Source organism: Choristoneura fumiferana, chromosome 17 (genome assembly GCF_025370935.1).
Source record: "Choristoneura fumiferana chromosome 17, NRCan_CFum_1, whole genome shotgun sequence".
NCBI classification, from domain to species: domain Eukaryota; kingdom Metazoa; phylum Arthropoda; class Insecta; order Lepidoptera; family Tortricidae; genus Choristoneura; species Choristoneura fumiferana.
The window spans coordinates 16,325,972-16,352,414 of NC_133488.1; the positions used below are offsets into that span (position 1 = coordinate 16,325,972).

At 36.1% G+C, this 26,443-nt stretch overlaps 1 protein-coding gene across 2 annotated transcripts in view; it reads right to left on the minus strand.

Annotated features, from left to right (window-relative positions):
* LOC141436897 (uncharacterized) overlaps window positions 1-13,665 on the minus strand; it is a 225,516-nt gene extending 211,851 nt beyond the window's left edge. The window contains exon 1 of one of the 2 annotated variants that reach the window (XM_074100003.1): window positions 13,236-13,665. In XM_074100003.1, coding sequence (XP_073956104.1) covers window positions 13,236-13,344 — 109 coding nt within the window. In that variant the 5' untranslated portion in view covers window positions 13,345-13,665. The remainder of the gene's footprint in view (window positions 1-13,235) is intronic. The other variant, XM_074100005.1, reaches the window with a different exon arrangement.
* Between the last annotated feature and the right edge of the window lie 12,778 nt (window positions 13,666-26,443).

The following is a 26,443-nucleotide window of genomic DNA, read 5'->3' on the forward strand; positions in this document are numbered from 1 at the left end:
TACGCGGAAGTAAGTTGTTGAGTGCGTCGATTTTGTTTACCGAAGTTGGAAACGATGTAAGTACAGCCTCGAAGGCATAGATAGGGTATTTGAGACTGTAACCCAGTTGAAAGCTGCAAGAAAAATAGTACAAGTTGCATTACATTGCGAGGCCGCAAAGAGATCGAATTTGAAGCGGTCATTCGCGTGCCGCAAACTAACGCAAAATAATACGAGTACCTACATGATTTTTTTTGCAGAGCTAAACTAGGCTTATTAATCAATAGAAGTACTTTTTCATGAGCTGTCAAATGGCAAGCAACGGCAAGGTCTTTGATATTGCTAAGGGCCAGTTGAATGATTAAGTTTTCTTGGAGAATCAGCTGGTAGACAATTGAATCCGCGTTATCATTTTGTGTTTATGTTGTTGAGAGCTGAGTTTGTGGTGACAATTCATAAATTTATGTGAAAGAGGACGGTTGGTTCTGCCTGATCACATATACGTCCCACAGACGGAGCTGTCATGCACGAGTGGTAGGTAGTAGGAGAGCTAAAGTTGTTTGAACCACAACCCTTGCTCTCCAGCTTATCACATTTATCACGTTTTTTTTCCGAAAATTTGTAGAATATCTATTCATTTAGGTTTGCCATCCCTGGGCCACGCCACGCCATTTCCGTCGCACCGTAAACGTCCGTCCACGGCTCAGAAACTAGTTGCCTTCTACTTGATACGTCTTACTGTCATATAAAACCTATTTATGCGTCCTGTTTCCAATGGCTTCCGTTTAGCAAATGACGTTCTAACTAATTCGTGGTTTTGAAAGACATAATGCATTTACAATGGTAATAATAGTTATAAACATACGGTAGACGCTTACCTATACCCTGAACATTACAAATTTATTTTATCTGCTAAAAATTATAACTTAGTCCAAAGGTTTGCAACGGCTGGATGCAAAGATAAGATAATTTCATACCATACCACAATTAGACTGCGATTACAATGGGATCGAAAGATTCGTTTATTCCATTTCTTCATAATATGCATTTCATTCTTATTTCATATGGCAATATGACTTGGCCGTAGCTGTTAAGTAAGCTTTGATAGTGAACTCTTAGAGGGTTTGAAACGCGTTAGCATGTTGGGTGTTACAAATGCCTAAATCAATCCATTTTTACACCATGTATTGTTTTGTTGGGATTACAAAGCAGCCAACTACAAAATTGACAACGAGCGAGTGAAGTCTGTGTTCTTTGAAACGCAAAGTTCACCCAAAAGTCGCGGCAAAGTCGCCGGAACGTCCAAAGCGACTTTGTCGCATGTTCCGACCTTCATAGGGTTAGGAAAGCGGCCTTAATACATAGCTGATATTGCTCCACAATTCATGTCTTGGGTCGTTTACCCTCAGGTCACATTGAGGTCGTGAGCGTGTCAGCGCGCTGCCACCGAATGCCTAAGTGACCACATTTGTTTGCGCTGCACAAAACGCAGTTTTTAGGTCACTTTGCTGCCTTATTATTGAGCGATTGGTTTCCTTGTGCGAGAATGTTGAATTGAAACTCGAAATAGTAATTTAATAGTGTTGATTACAAGTTTAATGGTTTTCAAAAGGGGCTTTGTATATAGTACCTAGGTGTTTGTTGGTTCCATACTAAACTCTTCGTGCAAGGACATTTGTCATTTTAATAAAACTTCGAGCCAAAAATCCATTGACATCACAAATCCGCGCTGTGGACAAATTTTGTGCGCTGTTTTGATGTAAGAAGAAACATGCAGTCTATACATAGATATCGATGCAAAAATCACTGTATCAGGATGTATTGATTGAATTATAACAATGAGGGTTTGTATAACAAATTAGGTGGCCTATCGTGAAGTCCGTTTGACAACTTTGACATTTGTGTGACGTTTATTATTGGTTAGATATGTAAATAAGCCAATCGCGAGCAAGACTGTAACGTCAAACAGAACTCTCGATACTAACGCCATCTAGAGATATTTTTCCTCTCAAGAAACACCAAATTGTTTTGAGGATAGGAACCTGGACGGAATTTTAGTTGACTAACACTGCCGTTGGCAGAGTTGTACGATAGATCATAATCAATTAATGAACTTGTACTAATTGGTCGCTCTGCGTGTGGGGGTTTGTCGAAAAAATTTAACTGTACTTGGCGTGAGTTCGTGTCAAAGTTGGCTCTCCTGATCAAACTAGATCGCCGTCCGTTTCGAAACCGTAGACAGTCGTATGTCGTGGTGTAATTGTGGCCCATTACGTCCCACAATAGAATTGGGCGGGCAAGCAGGTCCCGTGAAATTGCGCGTTTTAAATACTTTCTATTGCATGCGACGTTTTCATGTTTATAAAGCTTGTAAAAAGACAATGAGTTATTGACTGTTGCGTGGTGGTTCAGGCAATTTGTTGATTGTTCCGCGTTGTGGTGAGATGTCAGAGTTAAGAGGAAGAATGTGTACTTAGAACGGTCACCGAGTTTAATTGTTGATATTTGGAACGTTGCCACTAGGTACGGACTACAAATTGTTTTAAAATGAATGGGGAATATTTCCGCATAGGATAGAGTTACTTTGCGGATTCATGGGTTTTTTTATCGGTCAAGGTACATATAGAAACATTTTTCATCGATCAAAAAATTCTGAAAAACATTACCAGGCTGTTTGGTCAAATTTACCCAATCGCTTGCTGCTTGGTTTAAACCTTGCGTATAATAAATGTCTAAAGTCTCACTGTAGTTTTATATGGATGATGTCGTTGGTAGGGGTTATACCTTTTCAAGTGCCATTTAGGCTCCTACAATTTAAATCAAATCCATAAAGTCATAAATAATAAAACAGAAATCAAAAATCAATACGCTCAAGTAAATTAACATTAACGCGTGACCTAAACTTATTTATTATTACGATCAAATTAAAGCTAGTCCGTTTTAATTATGACTGAACTTTTAATTCAGTCCCAGGCACATAACAATAAACTGCACAATATAATTACATTACTTCGCAACTGCTCCAGAAATCTTAATTGGAGTATGTTTATCATCCATTTTCGGACTCTTTTTGGCCTTCAATTTCGATCCAGTTCCGCCAATCACCGATTTGATTGCATTTTACTTTCGCTCCGGTTTTTCTCGACCTGACCATAAAGTTGATGTTACAAAGTTATAAACAATGTAACCAAGTAACGGAGTTGTGGAAGTCATGTTCAAGTATTAAGTATGCTTAAGTTGTCAAGGCGTGCCCAGTGAACTGCGACATCGATTCAACACGTTCTTTTTATGGACGCATTCCTATTAAACTTTTAAATGTCTGTTTGATGGATACGTGTCTGAGACAAGTTAGGATTCACAAAATAAATATTTCTGCTTGCTTTGCTTGACTATATGACCAAACTAATAGAAAACTTTGCACATTTATAAACAAAGAAGTAGATAATATGCATTAGAGACTATTCATAAGTAGTAAATACAAACGTCACCTCAAATTTCATCAATCGTTAAGATGTCAATGAGAATACAGGAAAAGTGATTTGATTTGGAGGATTTAGAATTTTGTAACACGATTATCGCCACCTAGACTAGACTCGCATCAGTGTCTTAAGCCTAGTTCACAGAAAGTGGAACGGTGGTTTATACCAACAATTTAACTAACTAAAAATCTACATTTTAGCTGAAACAGTTAATTGATCTCAAAAATAGATCAATATCTAAAAATTGCGATTTTTATCTATCACTGACTGGTAGGTACGTAAATTGTAAACATAATTAACCTACCTCTAACCTGAAAAGTATAACTCAATTGTTTTTTCGCTGAAGTGAACTTGGCTACAATTATCACATTGATGTTGGTTGATAGAATTATACAGAACCTCCGTCGCTTCAACACCCGCGCTTGACCGCTTAATTTTTTTACAAAAACTTCGATTAAAACCAGTTCACAGAGCACAGTGAGGCGAAAGAGAAATCCAAAATAAAAGACTCTCCAGATTCGTCTCGTGACTCCTCCGACCTCCACCTGTAGCCGCGACGAATCCCTCACTTTTCACCCGACAAAAACGACAAAAGCGACACTTGTCGCCGAATGACGAGTCAGTTCGTGACGGACTGCGACATAGGAACGTGACCTGCACCTGACTATGGGAAATGTCGCGTAATGGCAGAATGGTCACAGGTGAGACAAATCGGCCGGCACGATCGGGGATTCAATGAGCTACTGATAAAAATGTACGGCGGAACCAATGCGCGCACGCCTTATAAACTAGCAGGCATTTACAGAACACTTTCAACTTGAGATACATTCTTTAATATCATAATAAAGAAGCTCTACACCTCGATTAAGGAGCCCGGTAAACCAGATATAGAAGCCTGCATGTACTAAGTAGTACATGCGCCTAGATAAAAGAAATATGTTCAAACACCAATATATGTAAATACCAAACATATATAAATATTGAAGCTGCAAATGTCTAGCCTAAATGCATGCCTACCTTTGTTTAACACCATTATAAAGAAAGAAAGAAAGAAAGAAAATACATTTATTTAACGCCATAAAAACAAACATAGAACAATACTAATAATAATGACGCTAAACAGGTCAACTCTGTTCTAAAATTAAACCGAAATATTTTAGGAGATAGAAGAGTTAGCTTAAATTGAAACACTTGAAGTTTTCTGTCGAAATTTTAGTTTCAGTATGACCAAAGTCGCCTTAGCCACACTGACCGATGTACTTTGTCAATTTTTTTATTAATCCGAAAACATTTACAGGGCAATTTAGTCGCACTTTCCCAATCACTTGCTGAAAAATTCCGTGCTAATTTTATGACAGTGCAGTGTATGTCAATCCAAAAGTGCTAAGTAAAATTTACCATGCTTGACCACAACCTTTTCAATTACATAGAGCCAGACGGAATACATTATAAGTTACATTAGCTGTATATATGTAAAGCATTCCTCAGGTCGGGACGGTGCGACCTCGGGATCTATTTTGCAGTCGGCGCACGCACGGGCGCGGGCATCCGCATAACCTTAGGCGAACGCCTGCGCATATACCGATCTAGCTATAGCTACGATCTGGGGGGCTACTACGAAATTCAAAAATCGAAGTTCATCGTACCGTCCCCGTCACTCTCGTATTAAATAATACGAGTATTAGCGCCGGCGGGACGGCAAGATATGAAGTTCGAATTTTGCATTTCGTAATAGGTATAGGGCTTAGAAAGGCTACGAATATCGAGTGTCATGCCACAAGATTCACGCTTCAAAAAGTTCTGGGATACCTACTCATTATTCATAGACAAAGATGTTTTGACTGACGGATAAAAAATATCCCTAGGCACTTTTGATGAGTGTAGTTTTGGAGCGGGAGTTTTCGAAGTAAAGTGAGAGCGATTACAGTCTAAGAATGCATGTGTGATTAAGTGTGTATTTATTTAATGTTGAAACCTTATTTAGCCACCTTAGCGCCAGCTAGTCATCAAATCGAGAAACTATTAGATTCTACATCCCTCTACAGTTTCTCAACTTCGGTACCCAAGCATAGCATCTGAAGATAGATATATACATAACTATGAAATAGTACCTACTGTAATTGAATGACTAACTGCCTCACGCACAGCCTAAACCACTAGAGCTAAAAACTTTAAATTTTGCAGACACCTTGCGTGCCATAGAGGTGCACTAAGAAACAATTTTCGGAAATTTCAACGACAACCAACTAATCTACGAGAATTTCTTATTCTTCCACAAGCGACCGTAAACTAGTCTTACATAACGGATCACAAGGAATCGAGACGTTGAAAATCGGAGCTATACTTTTTATAACCACAATCACAGCACAGTTACCAGATAAAACTAAAACTAAAAATGCAACTTTAATAACATTTTTTCGCCTATCTGAATCACCTAAGTCTTAAAACGTTTGTCTCGTAGCAAAAAGGGCTATCTCGTTTCTGAAAACGAACAAAACTTGGTAATTCGATATGACCGATCAGTTTTTTGCCAGGCGTTCCGCGCGGTCGGACGCGACTCGGTGCGACGCGGTCGCATTCAGGGTTGACAACACCTGTCCGAAATACCCAAGAAATACTAATATTTTAATAATATTTATTACAAGAGTAACTAATTTTATTTAAATAAATTAAGACAAATGAAACAACTGCGCTAATTAGAAATGTTACCAGCGCAGCAGTGAATCGTCTTTCCGCCCTTTTTATCAGATATAAAGAAAACGGCGTAAGCAAGGATGTGTACAAAAGCCATTAATTAGAATCGTTTATTGTTTTTACTAAGCTTATCCAAGTTAGTGCCTAATTCGTGACACAAGCTTGACTAAATTAAAGTGCTCAAACACAGCATGCAATTTTCTACTGGCAGTGCCATAGTCAATCTTATTGTATGTGTGAACAAATATACTAAAATGGCCCTGCCTGCACACACAATAACGACTGGCAGTGACACTGCAAGCTGACCCGTGCACGCATTGCTTGTTGCTGCTAGTGCACTCAAATCAACATCGATATGTGGGACGTATATAGGCTGGGATGATGTATGTTAGTCCGTAAGTTTTTTATTGTATGGGCCATGTTGCCCGAAATAAATGAATTTATTATTATTATTATTATCTATTAAATCAAAGTTCATTTCTGCTGGAAAAGAAAACTTAAACAGTGAGAGATAATTAATTGATTTGTGGGTGCAGGAAGCAAGCAAAGAAGCAAGCTTAGCAGAGAAGTAAAGTCAATTAGTGTAATTTATTAACAGCGAAAGATGCATGTTATTAATCAGATTGTAATTAATTTGTAAGTATAGGTATGTTCAGTAGATATATAAAGTAATGAAAGTAAGTAAGTAATTTTAAGTAGTTTTTAGTCACTACTAACGAGTATACTACTTATCTTACATTACTTACACTAATTACACTTACATAATTGGTGTGTGTAATGTAAGTAGTTAGTTATAAGTAATGTTAGTAGCTCACACTGACTTAAACAGTGAGAGATAATTAATTGATTTGTGGGTACAGGAAGCAAGCAAAGAAGCAAGCTTAGCAGAGAAGCAAAGTCAATTATTGTAATTTATTAACAGCGAAAGATGTATGTTATTAATCAGATTGTAATTTATTTGTAAGTAAAGGTATGTTCAGTAGATATATAAAGTAATGAAAGTAAGTATTTTATGTAGTTTTTAGTCACAACTTACGAGTATACTACTTATCTTACATTACTTACACTTACATAATTGGTGTGTGTAATGTAAGTAGTTATAAGTAATGTTAGTAGCTCACACTGGCAACCCTGATACAGGTGGGGGTCACCCCGGCGGCCGCGACACCGCACGCCGCGACGTGATCCGCCGGTGAGAACGCACTACCACAGTTTCCTGGTAGGGTTCAGATTGGAGAACGGGACGGCAGCTGACGAAAGTATTGCTAGTTTATAAGGGTTTTCAATAGTTGTTGTTGACTACTGTTCATGTCGGACCTCTCTGTCTAATTGACACTTAAACGTCCATCTTCTTAAAGCAATATAAAATGTTTACTTTTAAGTTTGGACTGATTTTAGTATTTCTGTAATCGTGATTGATTGTATATTTGCAAATTTGCAGTAGGTACCAAATGAACGTTTTACTCGTATCTATCTATTTACTAAAATCTAATTATTTAACTCGTCCAGTCGAATTTGTGAGAGCTTGTCTTTCCCATGCGATTTCCATGTTATTGCAATTTTAATCCAATCTACTTCCATTGTACAATATTTCTCTAAAATTTCCTGACTAGGTACTTACTAGGTACACATAGATAATAAAGGTCGATTCACAAGAGCTGTCACTAATAAGTGAATGAAAGTATCCGCGTGTTGCTATTCGAATACACTTCACACAAATGTGAAAATGTTATGCATCTCTCATTTTCTTACAAAAATATCTAAGTGACATTACTTACTTTCGTTCAATCCATTTCTGCCAGCTCTTGTGTATCGATCTGTACGTGATAACTAGGTAAATGACAATAATATCAGATACTACAGTACATTTCTTATAATTAAGCCTTGTAATATTGCGTATCTGTATATCTTCGTAATACCAGTGCAGGCTGCGGTTGTAACTCAACACTCGCTTGAACCCCGTATTACAACATGTTTGTGTTGACATCTTATATTGTTGTTGCATCGCTCGAAGAATTAAAATATTGTTCTTGGGTTGCCGGTTACGGGAATTCGGTGATGTGCATAATGCAGTTATTTCGTCAAGTTCTGTGGTGAAAAATAATGTTTGTAGTTAAAAGATGGACTGAAAACTAAAAAATCAGGCGATTAACCGACATACACGCCTGACAGTACAGATTCATCAAAAATAATGTACAAAACAGACTATACCTAAGTAAAATTAACTTCTGTCGAGTTTTTTTAAGCTTTAAAAAAAAACATTTGATTCAATGTCATTCGACTCATTCGACTTTACAAGAAATATTATATATTTTTTTATTTATTTTTAAGAAAACATGACGTTTCTAGTTTTTATAGCCATGTTTGTGTCATGGTTTTTATAGTGCTATTGCCATGAATATTCAAAAGGGTATGACTTTTTTCTATTATTTACAGCTTAAGGTTAAAGAAAAACTTAACTTAGCTACGTACAGGCGAACACACTGAATCATGTACCAGGGTGGAACCTTTGTGCTATTAATGTAATGTTGACATCCTGTACTGTTTTCAAGGAAATCATAGTCAAAAGAAAAGTTCAGTATTCAGTATTTATTTATTGCAACACTTTTTACAAAAAAATATATAAAAAAATATGTCCTTTTGGGGCGTAGCAATTTTACAAATTAATTACATTAATTAACTATACATTACATCTTCTGTTCCACCCTGATACCTACATAAGTCCGTTTGTTCGACTATCCATTTACCTATAGGAACATTTTTGATTGAAAATGTATATGTACCAAAAGTACCTTAAATAATCTTCGAAATGGCTGCGAAACAAAGTACATAAGAATTCTTACTTTTGAAATTGTGTTTAAAATTATATTTTACAAAAACTGCTGTCAATTTTATTATGTGATAGTGGTAGGTAAAAAAATATTATTTTTTGCATGACAGTTATGGTCGCGGTTAAGCAAAGTAATTGTTTCAAGCAGTCAAAGTCAAAATAACTTTATTCAATTTAGGCTATAACAATCACTTATGAATTTAAAAAAAAACTACATCGGTTCGGAAAACCTCTGTTGAGACTATCAGCACTAGAGATAGCGGTATCTACATGTGCCTATATATCTATCTGTCTGTACATTACATATTTATGATAGCTTCGTTTATCCAAGAAATTTGTGTTCATGCAGTTCCTCCACCTCCCCACTTTAAGAACACACATTAATTACACAAATCCCAACTTACACCACCACCACACTACACTGACGCGTTTCGAACTCAACCAGAGCTCATATTCAGAGCAACATAATCGTTCACCGAGCTACCAGATGTTAGACTCAAACGTGTTGCATCAAAGTAGCTATCATAAGGTCGTGGGTGAGCAAAGTAATGAGGTTTTTTCGATAGGCGAAATATCGCTAGATGGCGTTAGTATCGTGAGATCCGTTTGAAATTTCTGTCACGCTTGTGATTGGATAAATATCTAAATGAGCCAATCGTAAGCAAGACTGAAACGTCAAACGGAGCTCACGATATTAACGCCATCTAGCGATATTTCAAAACCCTCAATGTTTTAGTTCATTGAAGGACCTCCTTACATTTGTAACCTTTGTAAAACGGCGTAGGGGGCACAATACACACAACTAAGTTAACTTTGTTACGTATATTGTGTAGGGGGGGTTGGCGACCTATTGTTTGTCAAATGCGACAAATATCCCTTAGTAACCCTGTATGCTTGAGCAGTGACTTACAAAATCACCCACAGGGCGTATAACCCTATCCGTGGTACCGCCTACAGCCTTCCCACATCCGATAGCATAGAATTCGGTGACCCGTCATGTCACTGAATATTTAACAGGCCAGTGCGTGTGGCTTGCTTCCCCAATGAGTTACTTCCGTAATTAAGGTTTTCTAACTCATTGTATTTTATTTAAGGTATCCGTTCGTCATAGTTAATAGTTCCTACGGATTGTTTTGGGGAAAAAATGTTTTTGTACTTCAGTGTGAACGAGTACTGAACGCACTCAAAAAGTGGGGAGACGAAGCGTCGTGCTACCTCAGAGGCGTCAGATCAGAAGGCCGAAAAAACGAATGTCATTTTAAAAACCTTTTATCAATAGTTACATGGTTTAAATAAGTTAAAAAATGTTCTGGGTTTCCATATTGATTAAGTAATATTACAAATTTGAAAGTAGATAACTCTATCTGACTACCTTTTCATACATAAAACCGAGGAGATACACATTAGTGGTGTTTAGATCACTTTGATTTACTAATTATTTCTGTTTAATATCCAAATCAATTAACTATTTAGTTAAGACACAATAATTATCTGCCATAAAACAAGTTTTATGTAACTGTTTTTAATCATGGTTAAAAAATTACATCAGGTATTATAATTATCCATTCTACTCACCCAAGGACATTATAACTATACAAAGAGGTAGATATGTTATAAGTGTACCAAAATGGTGTAATAAAATCAGCTAAGTGCGTGTCAACCTACGTGCAGTAGGGTTCCGTATTAAGATGCGGCAAATATTTATCATAAAGTTTTGATCGAATATTAGGCAAAAATATCGACACGGCCAAAGTTGCATAAATATGTATGTCACACGACTTTATGCATGTAACATTATGGCCGTGTATACATATTTTTGCAACTTTGGCCGTGTCGATGTTTGCCCTTGACTACACGTTAAATTAAAAAGCCCACTTAACCATTATAGTTTCTTTTTATATTCCTTATAGTACAATCAGCAGCAGAAGCGGATGAACGGTTACGGTGCTCAAAATGATCTACACACGACTCTATTGCCAAGGTAATAAGAGAGTGTTAGGTAATTTTGAGCAACACAACTGCTCATCTATACTTCTGCTGCTGACTGTACAACATTTACGTTTTTTTTTTCAGATTTTTCCATGTTACAGTTTACCTTGTAGAAGGACACTTGACGTAGTAATAGTAAAAATCAGCACTTTGAAGCTTAATAATTTGTCTACATTAGATACAGCGTGTTGAAAAAATACTAACGTTAGTAAATAATTTTATTTAAAATGCATTAAAATAATGGCTATTGAAGCATATCGCTTGCTTCAAGAATCAATTTTAACTGCATATGTATTTTACATACGACTTTATTAAAATCTTGTTTGTCATTGGAAACATCTGCGTTTACCACATTATTAGCTTAACAATAATACATCTAATTACATCTGTTCACACGTCGGTACGTCATTTTGATAAATATGTGTAATATGACCAATTACAAGTAATTACTTTTGTAATCGGTGTAATGATGTAAAGGGACGTATCATTATGAAGAAAGATCCCAATTTAATCCTACTAATATTATATTATATTATTAAATACCTGCGAAGCAATTCAATGGTGTGTGTGAAGTTCCCAATCCGCACTGGGCCCACGTGGGAACTACGGCCCAAGCCCTCTTATTCAGAGAGGAGGCCTGTGCCCAGCAGTGGGACGTATATAGGCTGGGATGATGATGATGTTGAATATTATAAATGTGAAGGTATGTGTGTTGTATACGAGTAGGTATGCATGTGTGTTAACGTTTTTCACGGTAAGTAGAACTATTAGACGAATTTGGATGAAATGATAAAAATCTGGATGTCTGGAGTAACAGAAAAACTTCTGCTGAGCCCGATTTTCCAACGAGATTAAGATTCAAGCTTTTAAAATTCCAAATTCTGAACCACATTGTCAAAGCTAAAGGCATTGAATTTTGATTATGAGTTTTTCATTTAACGTAAGCTAAAGTCTAGTTTGAAATAAATTTTCCAGCCTTATGTTTATTAGTTACTTTTAGTTCATCTTAGCAATACATTTTAACCGAATAAAAAAAAAGAGGAGATTCTTCAATAGCACCAATAGAACAGAAGAAATCTTTGAGTCCAACCGAAACTTTTAGGTGTTGATAGATTGTCAATAGAGATATATTATTCTGGTGTACATTTTACCTTTAGTAAATGTATGTTCATAGAAGCAATTATTCGATAAATGTATAGTAAAGTAGTCTAAACTAAAGTAGACTAAAGTAAAGTAGAGAATAAGTGGAATATCAACATAGCTAAAAAAACACGATTGGTCTTGACCGCTACAAAAGCCACGACCCCAGTTTTGGTTCTAGTTTCGGCAGATTTTGTGCCCAAATAGAAACTAAACCGCATAAGTCTACTTTGGCTACTAGTTCTATGTTCCGCTGTTTGTATTTTTTAATGTTTATTAACCGATTTCTCTGTTATTTCTCGGGGGCATAGATGACAAAATTAGATACATTCCTTACAGGAGTTATGTTTCTCAAGTCATAATCAATTGTCGTATAGGTACTTTGACAGAGAAAAAAAACAATGCCAAAGGCGTGTCTAAAAGAAATAAAGCAGCAGAGACGACTATGACAGAGAACGTACAATTTCTGTCCCAATTTTATTCTTGATTATCTATTACCCTCGATTTCATTTAAATCCCAGGATAAAAAGCAGCATATTATGCTAGTCAGGACTAGGGCCTGTTTTGCCACTCATTATTATTTTTTATGGATCAGGTAAATGTGATGTCATCTCTGTTTATTTGGACAAAACAAGCAAAATCACTGTATTGTGCTATTATGTGGCATTTATAGATTATTAGATTAGGTACACGTGGTTTATGAGTGAAATCATTTGTCGACGCGTATCTTTTAAATGTGGGTTAAGTACTGCATTGTTTTTTTAATTAAGCCTAAATCGAGTAAGTATTCCAGTTATGCTGAGGATTCGTTAAAGTAATTTATAAACTAAAATTAATTTCATTGCCTCAAATGTTAAGATATCTGGAAACTGTAAAGTTGTAAATAAAACATTTTTACTGGGCAATATAATTGCGGGCATAAAAATAATAACTTCGCATCCTTATTGTATATTTATGGGGCTACGTATCACAAATTCGGAACATCCTGTAGTGTTGAGGATAAGTGCTGGGCTCGCTTGATGAGAAAAACATGGTGTTTGTATTTTAAACTAATCGTGATCTGACCAATGACGCCTCATTTAGACTTGGACCGAATTCTGGCGGTAAAACAGGTCGCTGCTTACCTTTCAGGTATTTCCAAAGCGATTCCTCCGCCGCTGTAATATTCCTCAGTTTGTCGGTAAAACAATAACGTCCGGGAGCCACCAATATTTCACTTTCCACTGTCCACATACACGCTCCTGGCAGCTATCAATCAAAAGTCAGGCGCGAAAATTGAAAAAAAAAAGAAAACTGTGTTTTTCTTTTGTTTTGAGCTAGTCGCGGACAATGTTATCGGCAGTCAAAAGTCAGGCACTTATCACAAACGCTATTAGCATGCACACGTGGGTGTACGCGGCGAATGGCGTATCGATACAACCTCAACGCTCCACACAGCCAGCCCGACTGAACAACACTGAGTCACATCCACACTCACACCGCAGACTCGACAGGTGAAAACGCGGCTGTGTTGGTGTCAAGTGAACTCGTATACGACCTGGAGGTTACCCAGGTGAACCGGCGCGCGTGTGTGGGTGAACCATTTTATTCGTGTTGGACAGATTTATTATTGCCGCTTGGCGTGTGTGTGCGCAGGTTGTGCGTGTGTGCATGCGGTCACATGTCACGCGCGCGAGTGTGCTGCCTACCTGTTGTGCCCCCGCAACTTATTAGTTTTGTACTTCTTTTAGGGCTGCACTGGAAGATGTATTATCCTTTAAGACAGTCGTTTCTTTTGTAATGTTTTATAAAGTTCGCGATCGGAAGCCGCCGCAATTAAGTGTAAATTATATTTTCGACCTCGAAAGTTTAATGGAGGAAGAATAAATCAACTGTAATTAGGTATTTTAGCCTAGTGCCTGTGTGGATTTTATCACACTTACATATAATTGAAAAATGCGAAGGTCACAATTAAATTTGCATATATACTGCGTAAAATATTTTAGAGTTGTCCCACTTATTTTATAATGTTAATTGGTTGCAAACAGAGTACGTAATTATCGTCACTTACGACCTTTAACACACCTGCCATCACATTAACTAATCACGTAACACAATACTTACATGTGTGCGTTGATCGTGCCATCTGCACTTAGCTATTGTGAACTTTGTACATCGTAAGGTCACGGGTGTTTAGCATTATTACAATACACATTAACGTTGTATGTCACCTTGACGTAAGTGCAAATACGTCTTCACCTGTCACATTAGTAAGACGTAACTGCCATTGTCTGACACAGCCAATTAAACCCTAACGTATGGACGCTAAAAAACTCAATCATTCACGCGTTTAGAAGTATCTACGACCTTTTAGGGAAACCACTGGGTTTGTGGAAAACAGTCGTTAATGTATAAACAGCATTCAATAACGTACTTTATGTTTAGGAATTCCAGTTGAAATTGACTTGATGTTTCTGTGGTTGTTAAGTCAGAAGTCGTAATCAACGTTTAGGTCGTGACTCGTCTATTTGTATTGTAATTTGCACCTAATCGGACGTAAAACTAGATTGATTATCAGCTCTTCGTGTTCGTGAGTTGATTGAGACTCTTTTGTTCTTTTGATGTATTTGAGACAGGACCGATTGTTGAGTTTCTAGTTGCTGCTTGATGGGGATCCAAGACATTTGAAACAAGTGAAATCGCTTAGCGCACTGCTGCTCAACTTGGGGTTCACGAACTAGGGGTTCGTGGTCCTATCTCAGTGGGTCTGCAAAGTAATGCGAAATTAAAAATAAAAATTATGTTTTTAAGGATCCGTGGATCATTGTATGGAGGCGCTGGAGCAGGAGTTCCAAATCAGAGGAATACGCTATAACCCCGCGCTATACGAAAGACGGTGAAATACGTTGGCATTTTCAAAATAAGAACTATATTATGTCGTCGGGTTGAAAGGCTAATTGATCTAAACGCCATTTCGTTTTTGGAAAAAAAGTTAAAAAGTATTTTTTGCTGCATGGATGTATGCAAAATCAATTTTCTGATTTGATTTTCTAAACAATCGCAACGCGCATTCATTTAAAAAACTGATAAAGGCCCGTTTTAATGTAGGTGCGAAGCACCAAAAAAGTACTTAGTTCAAGTTAAAACGACATGAAATGAAAGTACCTATCTTAAATATTGTAAATAATAAAAAAATACTGAAAGAAAACATCTTTTTGATTTTAAGAACAATTTAAACAGCATTAAAATATTTTTGAATAAACTCTTGTCTGAACCAGGAATCGATCCCATCAAAATGGTAGAGAAAAAACACCCATATAAATTTTAGTGAAATACTAAATGTAAATTTTCCTTTTATTTAAAATGCTATGCTAGTTGGAAAAGAAATATCCTTATTTTAAGTATTAAACCTTTTTAGCAGTGTCATAAAATTGCGGGTGTTTTTTTTTACTATTTGGTGGGTTTAATTCCCGGCTCGGACAGGGGGTTATACAAAAATCTTTGAATTCATTATAAATTGTTTTTAAAAACAAAATGAATTGTTCCTTCAGTAAAATTTTCTATCTACAATATTAAACACCCTATATATATACCTAACCCAATAATATCAGTCAGATCAATTCGCCTTTCAATAAACATATTACATTTGAGTCAGTTGCTAAACCATTAATCAAAAAAGTAAGTAAAACGGTAAACTAGGGAAGCTTGTAAAAAAAAACTAGGTTGAGAATCTCTCTGCTAGGAGTGCCGCAATTGAAAAGGGTTTGCAAATGCGAGCTTAGAATTAAGTCGAACAAAAGGTATATTTTACAAAGTAATTAGAAGGTAACTACCTTAGGTCTAAAATGTAAAAAAAAGCAATATGTTTGTTGCTTAATTCCAATTGACATTTTGATTGTATTTGCAACGTCCATGCTTACTAGCATAAAATGATAAAGTTCAAAGAGGTTCTTTGTGCATTTTTCATGAATAAACAACATAGCATGTGAAAGAATGAAACATTATTTTCTTTCTTAGTTGCGAAGGCTTATTATAACGTCAATGAGTAGGGATGCGGTAACCTAGTTTGTTACTTTTGGTTTGTGACATAATTTCAATTAGATTATTAGTATTATGTATATAAGAAGATATGTATTTTGAAATTTATGAATTGTTAATTGTTCGTAAGAAGCATGCTGTATGTGAAACTGTGGCTATTTGTATGCCTTATGGCGCAACATAGTGTTAATAAAAATAACCTTTCATTTATATCCACCTGTTTTTACCTATGTTTGACAAAGAAACGTATTTGAACTTGAATTTTAATAAATAAAAAAATACATTTTAACTTCTTGCACCTATGACCGCGTTGCGAGAGTTCAAACCATTAATTAACAAATTAAATACTCGTAATATGATAAGTGACTTAATGACTATGCATTTATCGTTGTGAAGTAAATTAGGCTTAGTCATAATAATAATAAACAAATAGGTACGTTCCTACTTTTATAAAAATAAATAAAATATTCCTAAGTCTTATATTTCAGACTCAAATAATATTTATTTTATCGTGTTAATAAGTGAATAACTTAAAAGATTTTAAGGCAAAGAGAATTAGTGAAGAGAGAATGTTTTTTCATATTCTTACTCCACAATATCAGATCAAAAATTTAATACCTATTCATAAATTAGCGACCGGGTGTAAATAAGAAAAAACAAGTACTTAAGTAAAGAAACTTATATTTCGACCCACTCTAGTTTCGCATGGATATTATTTTGAAAAAAGAAGAGGTGGAAATAATATTTTCTAACTAACCTTAACAGAACTAAACTAGAGTGGATCGCTAATAGTTATATATTATTATTATACTCGTAGAACTTTCCGTGAAAATATATCTTACTTGGTAGTTAATGATGAAAACCGCTTAAAATTTGTTGCATGGTTTAGGAGCAGTTAGGTTAGCAGATATACAGACAGACACACGCGGAAAGGGACTTTGTTGCTTACTATGTAGAGATAATAGTGAAATCATAACACACTAATGCATGTCTACTTCTGTAAAGAATTTATCATTTACCTAATGAAGTTAAACAATTTTAAACTTACTCAAACAATTTATATACTTGCACCAGCCGTAAACGTTAAGGTTATGATATCGTAATGAATAGATTGCAACATGAGCTTTGCATTATCTTATAGTAGTTTAATAGCTTTGCCAGGTTAACGCAGGATAATAAGGGTATTTCATAACCCGTGGAAAATTTACACGCATTTCAATTAACAAACAGCCTCAGCAACAAGCCAGTACTATCGTGCTTCTGCGCGAACATCCAGCTAAGAAAGCACACACTTCTTCGCACAAAGCGTTTTCGCTCGTCCTTTATCATCCGGAGAGCTGAGTAGTGGAATGCCGCGCCTGCTTCTGTGTTCCCTGTTCAATGGTGAACGGTGAATGGACATCTATTAGGCTCCGTCTTAATCCAAATCACCGCTCGCCATCTGGTGTGATTGTGGTCAAACTCAAGCCTTATATAAAAAAAATCCTTGGAAGTGATCTTAGTCTAAGTAAAACCCAGTTTAAATTTGCAAAAAAAATAGAGTAGGTAACAAAGTTGCATACATTGCCATGTCATAACGCGAATGAATTTAAAGTGGTCAAACGATCGCAACGGGGCAGTGTAATATGACGTGCATGACTTTTGTTGTAGGTCTAAATTGAGCTTAAGATGTAAAAGAAAAAATCTTCCCTCAACGTTAGCCATTTTTAAATACTATAGTCACATGGAGATAACAACCATAAAAACGTAAAAGGTCCTTTCTGATGTAAGTTTAAAGAGCCAAAACAACGTTAAAAAGGCGTACGAGTATCTACACATACTGCTGTATATCAGAATTCGCAGTCATTAAGGGCGCTACATACTCACGTATGTCAACCAAACTTTAAATATGTACTCGTATTGCATATATTATAGCACAAACATTTAGCTTAAAAATCCGTTTAAAATGAGATAATGTTTCCATGCAAATGTATTTTGATAGTCGTGTCATTAAATATACAAACTATTTATAAAAACCACGTGTTAACCCTGCGTGTGTTGTTGTTACTTGTAGTTGTTGTCATTTTTGTATGTGGTTGTTGTTACAATTAAAAAAAATACTTTTTCAAAGGTTCAATTATCTACGACAATATTTCAATGTATATTTTTCTACCTTGACTGTGGTTACGGTTGTAATAAGAACAACAAACAACAATTTTTCCTAATTTAAAAAAACCGGCCAAGAGCGTGTCGGATACGCCCAAAGGTTGGATGAGAAAAAAATATCACCCCCACTTTACGTCTATGGGAGGTACACTAAAAAAAATTTTTTTAATTTTTATTGTACCATTTTGTCGGCATAGTTTTCATACATATTCTTGCAAAATTACAGCTTTCTAGCATTGATAGTCCCTGAGCAAAGCTGCGGACGGAAAGACAGACAGACATGGCGAAACTATAAGGGTTCCGTTTTTGCCATTTTGGCTCCGGAACCCTAAAAAGGTGAAAGTCTCCGCTGTGTTCTCTTCCGCATATACCACAGTTGAACTTCCTTTCGTAGCTCCTTCCACACACCGTATAGGATAGCATTCTGCTTTTAATTTATTCAGGTTTGCAATTAAGGCCGTGTTCTAGCACAATGGTTGCGCGGGCGCACCGATGCGACAATTGCGCAGACGGCTATCGCGGGCTATCGCCATCTGGCCTGTATTAAAAACAAATTACAGAGCTGGTTGTATGGTAATGATAAAGGGTTTCTTTCTATATAGAATTATTCGTGGTACTATGGTCCCATACAGAGTCCATTGATAAATAAAAACAAAATGCCACCAACGGGACTTATCACGCTAACACACATGAGTGAAAATCACGCAAGTTTAAAACGTTATAAATAAAGATTTTTTTTCGATAATAAATAATCATTGCAAGAAAACGGAACCCTCCTGTTAAAATAATCTATACTAATTCAGGTTTAGACATGACAGCCTTCTATAGCTTTTTGGGCTTTAGACTTTTTTTATAAAAATAAGCTTTCGGTTTTGCTATTGTTTCACCTTAAACTACCATGTATTTTCCCTCATGCACATATAATCTAATCTAACTACAAGACGTGACATATATTTTAAAAAAAATTGAGTTAGCAAAGAAATGACGTCATATTTTTTTTTATTCGTCTGGATGGCAAACGAGCAAGTGGGTCTCCTGATGGTAAGAGATCACCACCGCCCATAGACACCTGCAACACCAGGGGGATTGCAGATGCGTTGCCAACCCAGAGGCCTAAGCTGGGATACCTCAAGTGCCAGTAATTTCACCGGTTGTCTTTATGTATTTCCATTAAAATCTTTGGGAGAATTGTGTTTTACGGTAGGTAGTCGCCGTAGCCGAATAATGCTTTGAAATTTAATGACTCCTATTTTTTTATAAACAACCTTGGAATTATCTTGATATTGAGCAACACTAATTCCATAACAAAGCACAAGTTCAGCTTACAGTTAAAAATGACCTGCGAAACTTTCAATAGCACTTAATAATGATTTATCTAACTATAACAACAGACAGCTGGCGAAAAATTAGCGTTCCACCGCGACCACACCAAGCCCTGACCCTAAAACAGTTAACTTTAAATTAAAAGACAAGGATGCACATATCCAGCATCGATGGTTGTCTCCTTCTCTAGTTGGTACAGTTTAATGCTTAATATTGGTGCAGATGGCCTCTTATCTGGTTCGTAGTAAATCTTAGAGCAGGAAGCAGCGATGAAAAATGTACCGGCAGGGAGCGGTCGTGATGATACGAACAGTTGCTTGCTGGCGATTTATTGGGAGCTACGAGATAGCAGGTTGGAGGTTATTAAAATTGTAGTGTATAGCTGCCTTGTCATGACAAAACCCTATATCTAAAAAACTACTTTTCATAAATCGCAAAAACATTTTTTCTTCTTAAATTGGCCGCAGATCCGTGAATATTCATCCGATTGTAATTAAATTTGGATAAATTACAAATAATATGCTAATAATTGTGGACAAAGAAACATAATATAAGATTTATACTTTTTTATGCATTTTCAAGCGAAAACATGTTAAAAATGAAGAAATTCCGATTTACAATAAACAAAGACATTCAAAATCAAAACACTCACTCTAAATTTATCGTATGATTGTTACGACAAAACACTGTAACTTTAGGTACTAGCTGAAGAAAAGGTGAATCACGATCCTAGGTTTTAAGAGTTACAGTGTAAATTTCAATGAAGTTTTTCAATGTTATTGGTAGAAAACCAGTATACCTACTCGAAGTATGTACGTATAGATTAGGGTCTAAAAAGCTAATTAAACTGTCTTACCACAAAACCCTAGCTTGAGTTACAGTGTTTTGTCATAGCACGCGGCAGCTGATGCGACACTCAACAAAGCCTACAGATGGTATACTTATGTCCCATATGTGGGGGTGGTGTAATATATAAAAAAAATCGTTGTTTTTTTCATTAACTAGCTGTGTTTGATGTCTTATCACTGTTCATTAAACGCATTGCTCCACTTACATAATAAAACTATTTACGTTTCAAAATGATTTCTGACTTTAATGACAAAGTGGTGCCATAAACAAGCAACGAAGGATTTATGTATCAAGTTCGGATTTAGACTATAGTCCGAACGGAGCAGGTTACCAATTTAAGGAGTTAACGGCGTAAGAGTCACTATAAAGTGCAAAGGAAGCTGGTACTTACGTACCTTAATGAATTCATATTTTAGGGTTGATTATAGCGTGTACTCGATGTTCGTTTCGTGTCGGTTTGTTCGGTCGGAGAGCGAAGGTCGTTGAAGGTTGGCGCGCTTTTCCGCGATCAACGGCACTAGATTAAACAAGATGGCGGGAGCGGCGCGTGCGCCGGCCCGGTTACTTGCAGGGCAGCTAAAATGACACTCTTTATAGCGTGATTTATTAACAAATTAGTCTTATTTATGCTGCACGAAGGATTGAGCTATAAACTGTAAGTACTTCGAGCTAACAGGATTTTTTTCACTACCCTGTATAAATGTGATTTAAAAAGATTTATCACCTTGTAGTATGTAACTATCTATGTTGTTAACAAACATGTATTTATATTTATTATGTACTTACTTGTATTTTTTAAATTAAAGCTAGCGTGAGGCACAGATATAGTTATTAAAATAAAATACCGCCAGTTTACTCATTTGGGATAATTTCGTGACATACGCATTTTTTATTTTATTCTTGTTTTTCCCATGTTATCACGAGTAAATGTTTCTTTCTCTTATTGTTAATGCAATGTTTATAAATATAAAATAATAGCCATATAACAGAGACTGATTGAGTGATGGATAACGCACGCGATAGAAATTCATACGGTGAAGGGAACTTCATTTAAATTTTTATCCACGAGGAGGGTGCGGCCGTGGCAACAGTCTTGTTCACATATATTTTTAATCTAACACCTTTAAAAGTGCAATTCTTGTATATATATTTCGGGATCTCGGAAACGGCTCCACAACGATTTCGATGAAATTTGGTATGTGGGGGTTTTTGGGGAATACAAATCGATCTAGCTTGGTCATATCTCTGGAAAAACGCTTATCATCGAATTTTAGCCCAAGCAATAAGCTCGGTCACCCAGGTATAATAATGAAACGCCTTTTTTCTGTCACTTTTTTAACATTTAAGCCCCCTTGTCTAATAGGTTATCTACATTTTAATCGCTCTAGTCTGCTATAAAACCGTCTTTCTTGTAAACGTACTTACTTTTTCAAAATCACTAATATATAAAAAAAAACTCTAATTACACAAGCGTCATTTTAAGCCGCCTGATTTAGCTCTGAGCTCCAGTAATAAATGTGCTTTTAATACTACGATACTATGGCACGAGCTGGTTGGGATACTATTATGAATTTTGTAGACAACTCGTATTTTGCTTGTATACTAGCTGTTTTGTATGGTTTTGCTGGTCGTTTTATTTGCATGAATTTGATACTCCATATAAAATTAGTTAAGGGTGAAGCAATCATTCTTTATCTAGATAATTTGTTTGTTACAATATTGTGCAAAATAAAGTTAAGATTGTTTTTTTGGAATCTTTTTGTATTTTTTATTTCAATTCCAAATTTTTACTTTGAATTGAAATAAAATATCCAAAGTTTCCAAAAAAACAATCTTAATTTGATTGCTTAATAACGATATCTCTTGTCCGGGTGAGCGGTTAGTTCCAATGGAATCCCGAAAGTTTCTCGATGAGGGCTACGGTATAGATGTCGCGAACATCACTGCTTAAGTGGCTAAATAAGAAACAAACAAGCTGAGATATGTGGTGCATAGGGGAAATTCGTGTCTGTACCGTTGACCAGCAGTGGTGTAGCGGTATAGCACGCGGTACGGAATACCGAGGACCTGGTCTCGATTCCCAGTGCTGGTCTTATTTTTCTGGTTTTTCTGTGCATCTATATTTCAGTTTGTATTTTCAAAATAAAGTGTTGTAATAATGTATATTGTGCACATGTGTTTAACAGAGCTACGCTGTAGCTAAGCAGTTGCTGAGTATAGCGCAAACCAGTAGCAGCACCCTTATAATTTAGTTAACATGTAAGTAATACAACTTTTTGTAGTAAGTATATGTCAGACGAATAAAAATTATCGAAGAAAAAAAATTATTTTCGCATTATATTAGTAAATGGTAGACTCAAACACAAACATGTGTCTTTATGTCTGCATTACAAATTATAACACATGTATACGTAGATGTCAGGTACATGTGGGTGTGGGAGTGGTTGAGCAAGTGGAAAAGGTTGTAGTTCATAAAAATAATAAGACTGAACAGGATAAGCAAAAGCACTACAAACACAATAAACCGCGTAGGTATTTATTTTATTAGTACGTAGTCCATGGAGTACTTGCAACCTGCAGTTGTTATTGAATAACGGTTCAGAACGTGATATTTTTAATGTAAACTAAATAGATCGGGTCTAAGTTCACTGTTGGAGATGAATGTTTTCGTGAATGAATCTTTGTAACATCAAATCTTATCTTTAGGTCTAAGATCAGGCCCCGTTTTAGTAAAAGTTACAAGTGGTGCAATTGTATTTAATTGGTAATTTTGTTATAGAAAACAGTGACAATTTGACGACCAGATGGCCTAGTGGTTAGAGAACCTGACTACGAAGCTTGAGGTCCCGGGTTCGATTCCCGTGTCGGGGCAGATATTTGTATGAAAAATACGAATGTTTGTTCTCGGGTCTTGGGTGTTTAATATGTATTTAAGTATGTATCTATATCTATATAATTATATTTATCCGTTGCTTAGTACCCATAACACAAGCTTTGCTAAGCTTGCTTTGGGACTAGGTCAATTGGTATGAATTGTCCCGTGATATATTTTTTTTTTAATTATGTAGAACTAGCCGTTACCCGCGACTCCGTCCGCGCAAAATTCGTTATCGCTATCCCGCGGGAACTATGCAATTTTCCGGGATAAAAACTTCCCTATGTTCTTCTCCGGGATTCAAACTATCTGTATACCGAATTTCATCTAGACTTTAGACTAGAGTTTAGACGTGACGAAACAAACAAAAAAAACGGAATAAAAAACTTTGGCATTTATAATATTAGTGGGATTGTAGCACCTGTCAAATTTATTAAATAGAGGCCTGGTAGTATGGTGAACGGTTGTGTTGCTCTGATGATAAGCTCTGGTTGAGTTCGTTGTAATTTGTCTGTGTTGTTACAGTGTGGAGGTGGAGGAACTGCATGAAGACACATTTCTTGCATAAAACGTAGCTGTCATAAGGTCGCGGGTGAGTATTTGTTTTAGTTCATGGATATGGGTCCTGTTAATCAATCCTGTTAAATTCCGTTTGGGAGGTGTAGTAAGACCCACTAGTACTGCGGTCCCGGCTACATCACGACGCCATAACGTCATAATAATCACAACACAGCGAACAATAATGTTATATCATGTGACACGATCAAACATATGACAGCCACTGCAACAATCAGAGTTTTTGACGTAATCTATGCAATCATTGTAAACACATTGTCTATTTGATTATACTTTTTAAGATAAGAAATTCAGACTGCTAAGTTTGTTGAACTTTTGTTTAAAATTTGACTAATATACGTTACAAATGTTGTTGGTTAAAAGGTAATCTAATAGGTATTTAAAAAAAAGCGTTTCTTGTATCTCATTGGCCTGTGCTCTGTTATTTTCATGTGTTTTTATGTACAATAAAGAGTTTTACAATACAATACAATATTTTTTCGGGGATCTTGGAAACAGCTCCGATGGTTTCGACGAAATTTGGTATGTGCACTAAGCAGGCTTTCGCGCGGGGCTAGCTTGCTTTGATTTCTGGGATAACGTATGTTTACGAGTTTTTGCCCTATACTAGTATTTATGTATACTTCGTTTTTTTTGCATTAGAAAGAAGGTAAGCGATCTTGACGTATCTTTTTATTGAAAAACACTTGAAAAATAAGTCATAGCAAGTAATTAACAATTAATAAACTCATATATGATCCTTTACATTATTTTGGTATTATAAGTAATAGTTACTGTTTTTTTAAACGATTTTCAGTAAAAAGACTCGTTAAGATTGTTTACCCTATTTCTAATGCTAAAAAAAACGAAGTATAAATAAATACGAAAACCGCAAGGATTCAGACAATGATGGGATATGAGACAATGTTTTGCGAACGTAAATCTCATTAATACCTTTAAAAAGAATCCATATTATACTATATACTATAATATTATAAATGCGAAAGTGTGTTTGTCCGTCTTTCACGCCGTAACAGAGCGACTGATCGACGTAATTTTTGGCATAGAGATAGTTTATGGGCCCGAGAGTGACATAGGCTACTTTTTATCCCGGAAAAATGCACAGTTCCCGAGGGAACAGCCCGCGATAACCGAATACCACGCGGGCGGAGCCGGGGGCAAAAGCTAGTATTATTTATAAAGCAGAAACGGACCAATAATGGAATCTTGGAAAAAAACATTTAATCCGAATAACAACAACTTATAATAGAATAGGACACTTTTCTCAGGAAAGCACTATCAGGCTGATTAAAAAAAGAGTTTAAAACATTATATGTACGCAGAAGAAAGTCGAGTGACCTAACGAATCTCCATAAATAGTACCAGCGTATCATCTCACCAATGCCATACTCCAGCTTCGAAGAACTCATCGCCATAAAGCCATCTTCTCGATATAAGAAGCCCTAGCACAGTCACGCTTATGTCAATATAAAGCATCTGCTCCTTTTACACACACTGCTTAGAAAGAGATGCATACTTTATGTCCGCGACAAAAAGAAGCGTGCTATGACCGGTGAACTAGTTTCCTGCCAAACATGGAGGTCCGCTCCGAGCAAAATATGGTGATCTTGGATCGGTTCTGTAATATAGGAAACTTAGAGAAAACTATCACGAATAATTATGTTAAGTAGTACTTTGATCCAATTCAATTTACATCAAAAGCAATAATATGAATGTACCTAATAGAAGTAGATTGATGTGCTTTTGTGTTGACTTTTTTAATATATGTCAATTTCTTTATACATAATTAATTTTCTATCGTAAACGTCGGACGTTTCCTGTGTTACCTCAAACATTTAGTTAGACAATGGTTGAACGAGATTTTAAATTCATAGACCATTAATTAACTAGAGAATCAAATACACGTATGTACAAAGTTTCAAAAGTTTGACTTTATGTTTTTAGGTATCAGTAGTAATTAATAGGTATGTAGGTAGCAAACCTTAAAAAAGAACGCAATGGTATGTATGTATGAATGTGTGAAGTTCCCAATTCACACTGGGCCCGCGTGCGAAGTACTGCCCAAGGCCTCTTCTCGGTCTTTTTACTAGGGGTGGGACATACACAGGGTAGGATTTTGTCTTTTTTTTCATTTATTTCATTTAATTTGCTATACTTATTTAGCTTCTTGTCAGTGGGCATACAATTACAAATTAGCTATGGTCATGCTTGCAAAGTCGTTAACTACCGCCTATGGCCACTTTCGCAAAGGACGCAGGTTCACTAGATGGTTGATATCCGGAGCAACCTGCGCGGCGTCTGCGCAACGAAGTAGCGCAAGGTATTAAAAGTTTGCTAGTTTATACCCCGGCTTCGCTCTTGTCAAAATTAATCATAGTCTAGCTCGCTACCCCGCGGAAATTAGACGGTGGAAGTATTTTACACCTATAGTTATAGAAAAATCCGTATTGCACTTGTGAAAAAACAATTTCTTTATCTTTCGGCACACATATACAATGAGTTGAATAGGTTACTGAACATCTACCCACTCTCATACTATGAATGTAA